At 42.1% G+C, this 9,358-nt stretch overlaps 1 protein-coding gene and 1 pseudogene across 1 annotated transcript; one reads left to right on the top strand and one right to left on the bottom strand.

Moving 5' to 3' along the window:
• Positions 1–3,582: 3,582 nt before the first annotated feature.
• LOC123246333 lies at positions 3,583–4,226 on the top strand (annotated as a pseudogene).
• A 1,713-nt stretch (positions 4,227–5,939) lies between these two features.
• MGAT1 (alpha-1,3-mannosyl-glycoprotein 2-beta-N-acetylglucosaminyltransferase) lies at positions 5,940–9,357 on the bottom strand. Its single transcript, XM_044673559.1, has one exon. The coding sequence runs from the start codon at positions 9,355–9,357 to the stop codon at positions 8,017–8,019; it is 1,341 nt and encodes a 446-aa protein (XP_044529494.1). The 3' UTR covers positions 5,940–8,016.
• Between the last annotated feature and the right edge of the window lies 1 nt (position 9,358).

The following is a 9,358-nucleotide window of genomic DNA, read 5'->3' as shown; positions in this document are numbered from 1 at the left end:
TTAAGGGTTTGACTAAATATATGAGATTTCTAAGATAATACTGTGATCGTTGATTTAAATATATTATAGCTCAAGTCAAATTGACTTTCAGTAGCTGTATTTAAAAGAGGTGGAAAGAAAGAAAGTAGAGAAATGTAAAAGAGGATAGAGTAAGAAGTCTAGCCTATCATCCTAAATGTTGCTCCATCCCGGCTCAGCCCAAGCAGGGCTCATTAATCCCTCAGTCAGAGGACTTGGTGGTGAATTAAACAAGGGTTCAATCCACATAGCCCCCTCCAAGAAAGGGAGGCCTCTCCAGAACTAATCTCTCCAGAAGCCAGGAAAGGAGTGTCAGCTTCTCACTCACCCAAACCAAAGCTCCAAAGGGAAAGAACAGGAGCAGTCTTACCAGAGCAGTCCAAGAGCCAGAGTCCCAAGTTATAGGTCCAAGCCCCAGTCCCAGTCCAAGATCCTCCGAGCTGAAAATTCAGGCCAAAGACCCCTTGAACAGGAATTTCAGGACTTTTATAGTCCTTTTTCCATGCCACTTCCTGTCCCTTCCTCCACTTTACAGGAACCAGTTGCAGTCTTTAAATTTTATTAGCACTGCCCAAGGGGGTGGTCAGTTGCTTTTGGAATTGACACCCACTTTTAGCAAGTGGCATACAGACCTCCCCTACTTAGTATTAAGTAGGGGTGTTTTCAGTTTTTGTTGATTAATTTAAAAATAGGCAAGGGCAGAGTTCATCCTATCTTCACAATGTTATTATATTTTATATTCCCTAATATGTCAATTAGGGAGGTGCAAAAAGATTGCCTTACTGTATGTAATAAGGTCCCAGTTAAGATTATGTGTATAAATGTGTAATGGGACTATTAAGCATGTTTTCATGATTTTGTCCCATTTCCTTCAGAAGCACATAAATAAAAGCAAAGGGAGCAGATCATGGGAATAAAAAGGCTGGGGCTCAGCAGAGCAAGAATGTTAATAGTTTATGGGGCAAGGGAAAGAGGGATGTGAAACAGGGCAGAGCAAGGAGTTTGAGAGAAGATAGTGTACAGTTGAATTGGTTCACTGAAGAGTCAAGATGGGTAAGAGAGGAGGGTATAGGCAGTGCAGAGGTGATGATCTGGGACAGAACTGAAGTGGAAGGTTTAGAGGCCACAGTGAGAACAAAGAACAGGGTTAGAAATTCCAAGCTTGAAGAAAAAGTGGTAATGAACAAATAAAAGAAATTTTGAAATTCATTAACATGATAATGGAACTCTTGAGTGTGTTCCCACCCACAAAATCAGGGGTATCATCAGCAAAAAGTTATTATTTGAGCCAATGAGAGCTAAGATCACTAAGCAAAATAGTACAAAAGAGGGGCAGCTAGCTGGTTCAGTGGTTAGAGAGCCAGACTGGAGATAGGAATGTCTGTCTACAAATCTGGCCTCAGATACTTCCTAGCTTTGTGACCCTGGGCAAGTCACTTAACCCTCATGGCCTAACCTTTATTGCCCTTCTGCCTGGGAACCAATATTTAGTATCCATTTCAAAAAGATTTTTTTAATAGTGTAAGACAGTGATAGGGAACCTTTTAGAGACAGAGTACCAGGCCCTGCCCCCCCCCAAGTGCCAGGTACACCTGCCTCTCCTTACCCCACACAGAGGCGAGAAAGCCCTCTTATTGGGCTCCTGGGCGGAGGGGCAGAGGATGTGAAGCAATTTGCCAGAGCAGCCAAGAAGAGATGAAATCAAGGCTGTATGTAACAGGGGTTCGTCTTGAAGGACCACTTCTTCATAAAAATCAGGAGTTTAAGAATATGTTTAGGGACATGTTTAAGTCATGTGAGATGAGAAGGGAAGTAGGGGTTCTGGTTGAATGGCCTCAGTTTTTTTCAGTGGAGTATGAGGCAAAGTCCTTAGCTGACAGAAAATGGCAAGGAGTACCATAGGAGGTTTGAATAGATATAAAAAGGTTTGAAATAGCTATTGTAGAAAGGGGAAGAACAAGTAGATTAAAGCTGTGTAAAAGAATTGCCATTTGAATTTATGTAGTCAATTTGTAGTAGATCCGGTCAAAAATATAAGTTCCTCGAGGGCAGGGACCATCTTGCTTTTTGTAATTGTACCCTCAGCACCTTAGCACAGTGCTTGGCACATAATGATTTCAAAAGATGTTTTGGGTTTGTTTGTTTTTTTTTTTTTAATTAGGGCAGCTGAGCAGGACTGTGGATAGGCTCTTTGATGATAGGCTCTTCACAGTGTAATGTTTAATGGTGGATCAGTAATGGAGGTTGGTAAAGCTATGGGCAGTTAGGAAGCTAAGGTGGCTTAATACACAAGCTGTTTACTAATGGTACTGGATAAAGGAATGACAAGTACCCAGTGCCCAAGCCAGCCAAGGGATTGATGAAATTTCCCTTGGCAAGGAGTAAACCCCTTTAAGAAGATTTCCCTTCAGCCTCTAACCTGGATGAGGAAATAACTTCTATTGGTTGACAGTGAGATTAGACGGGAAGGGAAGTATGGAGCTTCCTGTCTAACAGTAATGGAGTTATTCTGCCTCCCTCCTAGAATCTTGAACAGTAGTCTACTTAGATCTAAACTGAAGGTAGGAGCCACTAGTTCATAAGTTAAACTAAGGTTTATTTGGAAAGTTGTTTAGGGAAAAGGGTTTGGAGAGTGGGTTAGGAAACCTATGAATCTAGTCTAGAACTGCCTTCTTGATCTAAATTCAAGATGTTGATGAACTCCTTGCTATGGTCTTCAGCTGTCCCAAGGGACCAGCCCTGGGACAGAAATAAATGATCTCTTGATGGTAATATAGAGCAACCTCTTGTTAGGGAATAAATGGTATATCTAACTGATGTTCCTATTGAGTCAGCAAAGATCTCCTAAACCTTCCTGGCCTAGATAAACTAATCCCATGATCCACCTCCCTCAACCACCCTGGATCCCTCCCCAAGGGGTAGAAGTGAAGGTGAGAGAAGTAGGGAAAGAACAGAATCCAGCCCTGGGTCTCCAGGGCTTTATATACCCTGGGTCCAACTGGCAGTTGGTACTTGCCCTGTGGTTCATGCCAAGGTCAACATTCCAACCAGGGCAACTGACAGGTTGCCCCCAAACAAACATGGCAATGTTAATCCTATATTACAACAGTGACGGATTCCTCTCTTCCCTTTTTCCTGTAGCTCAGGGGTCAGAAATGTATGGCTCTTTCTGCAGGAGTCATAAAGTCAATTTTTTTTTCAGGCGCTGTTACAGGAGTGTGCACTGTACGGCTCTCACAAAATTACATTTTAAAAAATGTGGCGTTTATGGTTCTCACGGCCAAAAAGGTTGCTGACCCCTGCTGTAGCTGATAGTTTGGGTGGCAAAAGTGATGCAAAAATAAGAATGGCTGACAGTGTCAAAAATTTTCCCCATAACTTTGCCAGTGGAATCTTCTGCAACTATCACCAACCTGAATTCCTAGATTCAAGAGAGGAGGAAGAGTAGCATCAAAGAAGGGCAAACTGTGCCCTCAGACAGAGAAGAGCCCAAAGTAAGGAATATGAGCATGAAGTTAGTTCAAGAAAATTAAGCAGAATTTTCTAGTTATATGCTTGAATAGGATGACTACTCTGGCTATAAGTATCCTCTTATTTTAGTGAATATTTATCCATGTGCTTCTGTCAGTAACAGCTCAAATTACTGGTCCCCTTTTTCATGGAAATTTCTGTTCTTTTTGTACTCAGTAAAGTTAACAACACATGGTTTCAAGATATTTCTGGCTTGGTATTTGAGAGGTCTGAGATGAAGTCATGTCAGTTTCTTACTATGGACTTATTTTCTGATCCAGGGAATGTTTATCCTTCTCATTGGCCAATTGTTCTCTACTTACTCTATTGTTTTGAGTGCCATTGGTTAAACAAAGGAGTTGAAATGCATCAGCAATTATATAACATTGAAAGGAATTATCCTTACTTCTTTGGTTCCATATCCCCTCAGCCTTCTTCAAAGTGATGTAGTCTCTTACATCAGCGGCTGCCTCTTCTCTTTGTTCATCATCAAAACCAACAATCAAGGACCTCTGGGAAAATGTACTTTTTTCAGTTATACCTTTTTTCTTTGATGGCCTTGATGGCCAAAGTAAGAGACTCAATAGACAACTTACCAACAGTCTACCTTGTGCAGCTCAATCTCTGCAGAAAAGTTCCCTTTACCACACCCATCTCCTGCCAAATTGAAGGTGCTAAGCTGCCTCCAAGGGGTATGAGTTTGATGGGAGGCAATAATGGCTATTTCCTCTTTCCTTTTATCCAGAAAAAACAGGATTCACTCTGTCAAAGACCCTCTGCCCATTCCCATCATTCTCTGTAAGGATCTGGAATTGTATTGTGAATGTAGACTAGAATCTTTTTAACACCAGTATTTGGATTTTTAACACCATTGCAAGTTAAATGACTGCAATTTTTTCTGTAATTGTTTTCTATAATATTTTGCTTTTATTCCTGTGCCATTCTTCCCCTTTCTATGACTGATGAGAATAATTTGTTTCAATAGCCACAAAAGTGGCTTAGAGTTTAGCCAGACAACAAAGATGCCAAGTAATCCATTGTTTCCAAGGTCATTACCCATCATCCTGACTTTTATCTTGCCATTGGATTTCAATGACTGTAAGAATGAGATTGAATCTGCCTCACTAAAATAAAATTCACTATCAAGACATCATTCATTTATGATGTCATTGGTCCTCTTCAAAAAATGAAGGCTGAAGAACAAGGATTCTTGGGTGAATATTTTCAAATCCAATTGTTTTGTTGTTTTTGTGAACCCCACACATTGAGTATAATGGGGGAAGGGGACTCCCAACTATTTAGGGGGAAAGACAGAGAGCAAACCAAGTCTCAAAACTGAGTACTATTTCTGCATCACTTTAAGGAGAGTACAGATAGGAGAGCACCAGATGGAAGAGTTCTGGTATTACTGGTATTTTTATGGTTCTCTGATCTTCAAAGAAAGTACCAGTTCTGGACAAGTGACCCCTGAAAAGTCAAACTTTTCCCAAGCACTGGATACATCTCTATCACTGAAGAGCCAGAGGTCTGAAATTCAATTTGTCAAGGTCACTGCCAATCATATCTAGCACTTCCATGGGAATACTGGGTACTGCACATGGTCAAGAACTATAATCAAAAATTCAGAAGGAAACATTAAAGCTATGGTTGGATAGGGAGTTTTTTCTTTCTTTTTTTTTTCTTATAAGGTTGGGTGTTCTGGGCCTGTCAAAAAAATCGCACAAAAGAAATGAAATGGAGTTTTAGGTGTCTCATGGGAATTAATATATAGTGAATATCATAAAGTTAAAGGAATACAAGATCTCCTTTGGATCGAAGGTTGCTTGTGAGGACCATATGAGATATTTGGAAAAGCACTTAGCTTAGTGCCTGACACATACTAGGCACAGTATAAATGCTTATTTTTGTTGCAGGCGTCAGTCATTCCCTTTCTCTTCCCCTTACTCAAGGCAGAAGAAAACCATTGGGGAGAGAATTTGGTTAGCAAATGAACCTTTCTCTTTTTCACAGGAAAATGCTGAAAATGCTAGTTGATTGTGGGTTGCTGATTGTGAGGTTGTATGTTACAGTGGAAATAGTAAACATTTATTAAGCACCTATTATTATGTGCCAGGCTGATGCTAATCACTCTGGAGCTAAACACCAACTAGAAAAACACAATAAGAATTTGTACACAAGAATTGTTTGTAAAGCACATAAGTTAAAATACGCATATTTAAATAGGCTCTAATCTGCTCCACTAAGATTTTAAGGCAGCATCACAAAGAAACATTTCTAATGTTTTGTCTAGCATAGCAACTGCTATGGGATGATCCTGGAGGACATGTTTAAATTGTTGAGTGTTCTGATCATTTGGCGCATAATAGAAATTTTCGAATTTTTTTTCCACAATAAAATGAACCCCATTGGAATTAAAAAATAAATGCTTTTTATTGATTCATTTCCCACTCCAAATACAACCTCCGTAACCAGCATTTTCATGATCCCTTTCCAATTCTGGAAATTTCTTCAGGCTTTTCTCTAGTCTTTTTGTTCCAGGCCTCCCAGTATTCTTGAGGACACCTCCACCTGATTTATGACCAGCTATTTAGCCTTCTGGGAATTTTCCTCCCCAATACCTCTATTAAGTTTCTTTGGAAGTCTTCCTGTCAGGGAAATTACTTTTTACAACAAAGTTACCACCCTCATTTTGATTCCTTCAGCTTATTAAGTTCAAGGCTTCTTTATAAAAGTTCTAAGAATATCCTTTTCCAAACCTTCAAAACATATGGAGTCTGGATTCTTGGGAATTTCAACCCTCCTTTTCCTATTCCTAAGAGCTCTCCCCCTAGCCTTTTTTCCCCTCATTTCTTCTCTCATTTTCCCAATAGTCCCTTCATTTTTCCCCCTTCATATTTTATCTCATTCCATTCTTTTCCTTTCTCCTCTCCTGCCACATTTTCCCCTAACTCCTTTCTTTGCTTTTCACTCTTCACTCTACCCATCCTTTCCAAAACCCCACCACCCTTAGCTATTCTTCTCACCCCCATCCTTCTCCAGGACAGAGAGACAGGAGGTTTTCAAATGACAATCTTTATTTTATTCTGGAAAATAATTAGGCAACTTCAATTTTTTTCCATGAAGTTGAGGTCAGGCAGGAAAAAAAATATATAAATGACCAAATTCCTCATTCAACCACCATCACTACCCTTATTTCCCCAGAAGTAAAGGGACTGGAAGTGAAGGAAGGCACACCCTACCCTATCTGTGCTGGGAATATAGATTACACAAGTTGGGAAGAGGGGCCACTAAATAGCATTAACCATGCTTGCTCCTCAGGATTCCACCAGTGGGGAAGAAGGAAAACAGAAGAGTCACACACTCAGAAAGGAAGAAAACCACAGAATCATCAATAGAACTGGACCCAAGGGAAAATGGAAGAGGCACAGAGGACTAGACTCTTCCATTCTTCCATCATCCATTGTAAGCTATATCCTTCTCCTAAAGAAACTAGGAAAAATGAAGTTCAGGGAGTGAGGCTGGAGACTGCCACCTTGAAGAAGGAAGAATTTCCTCAACATTAACTGAGGACTCTTCCCCACCCCAAGCCCATCCCAAAATCTCCCCATAGTCCTGAGAGTGGAGAACTGGGGAGATTTTGCTTTTCCTCCTTCAACATCTCTTCTCAGATTTGGGAATAACTAAACTTCAGGGGAAAGAAGAAAATGAGACAATAGAAATATAGAAAGAGAAACAGGAAGAAAAACAAAAAATATATAGAAAAGGTAACACAGATAAGAATATATGATGCACACCATACACATAGGTAAAACAAAGAAAATGAGGGGGAGTAAAAGGTCAAAGACCTAAAATTTAATAATTCGTTCCCTGGTCTCCCTTGGGTATGTTCTTGTTTTGGCCACAAACACATATATGTCCCCAATCCAAGCCCTTACAAAAAGAGATTAGAGCAAGTGGGAGGAACAGGGGTAGGAATTTGCTATCATAGATTTAGAGCTGGAAGGACTGTGAAATCAACTTTATAGATGAGGAAATCTGAGGCCCAGAGAGGGGAAGTGCACCCTAACTAGAAAGGACAGTACTGAAGGGTTAAAAAATTCAAGTCAGTACATGATGAAGAAGTCCCAATTGGAGAAAAACCTCTGAAAATTGTAACTTTCTTAAGATTCTCCATGAAGAAACCCAAACTATCTAATGGAACAGAAGACTAGATGTCCTAGCCTCTGGAGGGAAGAGGGCTGAATTTGTTTCTTTCTTACAAAACTCCTGCCCAGAGCCCACTATTCCCTAAGAAAGCTTTCAGATTTCTGACAGGATAATAAACCAGGTGTCCTACACTCCTGCCCCAGGAAGAGAAAATGCACTCGAATGCCACTTGGAAAAATAAAAATGAAAATGGAACCGATAAGAAAACACACAAAAAGGACAATGCAGCTATGGATAACTCTCCATCTCTCCACACAGGGGACTGGAGAGTGGGTGCCACTGCTAACTCCAGCTAGGGTCATAACCAGTCCAATCTTGTGGAGGTGCCAAGTATACCCGACGGCCTCGGAACAGAAAACTCACAATGCCCCGATAGCCAGCTCGGGGGACACCTGACTTGAGATCATCCATGACACCTAGGGCCTTAGCAAAGGCTCTGAAGCTGTCCCGTCCCTTGTACTGCACCCGAACCTCCCCTAATTCCTGTTTTTGGTTGCTTTTTAGCTCCTCCACTTGCACTTGGGGGGCAGCATAGACTCGGGCAGAAAAGTCCCGATCATAGGCTTCCTGTTTCAGATAGGACAGGTCCAGTTGAGTGAAGAACACAAAACCCTGGTTCAACTTGATGAACTTGAGGTGCTGGTCAAAGAATTGCCCTTGGCTCACCCCCTTGCGACCAAAGGTCATCGTCCGAGAGATCTCTGGCCTTATGCAAGCTCGGTCTCGACGCTGCTCTGGCTGCCGCATCCAGTCATCCCAAAAGGCCTTTGGCCACTTGGGCTCTAGCTCATCCCATAGTTCAGCCAACAGTAGCCACCCAAGGCCTGGGAAAAAATCGGTTCGATAGAGAAGATCAGGCCTTTTGGCATCCACCATCTGCTCTTTGCCATTGTCATTCCAGGCTGAGACACACCACAATGATGGATCAGTCCTCAGGAGTGGATATGTTGCTTGAAAGTACTCAAAGAAGTCTGGAGCCACTTCCAGATCATCCTCCACCACCACAGCTGCCTGATATTTAAAGGTTCGGAAAACCTGGCTCAAGGCCCAGCGGTAATGTCGGGCAATCTTATAATAACCCTGGAATTTTCGGTGCTCTGTTGGGACAGGTATGCTGCTAAGGTCAGGTTGTTTAATGTGCATAATGGCATTGCCATATGAAGCAATGACCTGGGCCGTCACCTTGTGTCCACAGTCCTGGCTCACAATAATGGGAAAACGCTCAGGTGAGGGTCGATAGTGGAGAAGCTTATCTAGGCAACGTCGGACTGTGCTGCGATCACAAGCAATGACTAAAATGGGGAGGACAAATGTAGGGGCTACAGTTGGGTGGGAGACAGCAGGAGGCCCTACAGTGGCTGCCCGCTGCCTCTGGTTCCACAGTGCACTATGCTTCTGAATCTGTTGTAGCAGCACCTGCTGTCGCTCCAGCTCTATCTCAGCCTCCTGAGCCAGACGGATCACTCGTCGGGTAAGGCCAGCAGGGTCATCGGCAAAGGGGTCCTCAGATGATGGGCCACCAGGCAAGGGTCTGGCCCAGAAGAAGAAGAGGAGCAGGGCGTTCCAGGCCACAAAAAGAATCGCACCCCAAAGCACCAGCCCTGCAGACTGCTTCTTCAGCATC

The sequence above is a fragment of the Gracilinanus agilis genome, chromosome 4, assembly GCF_016433145.1.
Source record: "Gracilinanus agilis isolate LMUSP501 chromosome 4, AgileGrace, whole genome shotgun sequence".
Lineage (NCBI taxonomy): Eukaryota > Metazoa > Chordata > Mammalia > Didelphimorphia > Didelphidae > Gracilinanus > Gracilinanus agilis.
The sequence above is the reverse complement of the archived record's forward strand: the minus strand, read 5'-3'. Positions and strand labels throughout refer to the sequence as shown.

What these genes read in the sequence shown, in the direction of transcription:
- MGAT1 (XM_044673559.1), bottom strand. Translation starts at nt 9,357, where the DNA reads ATGCTGAAGAAGCAGTCTGCAGGGCTGGTGCTTTGGGGTGCGATTCTT.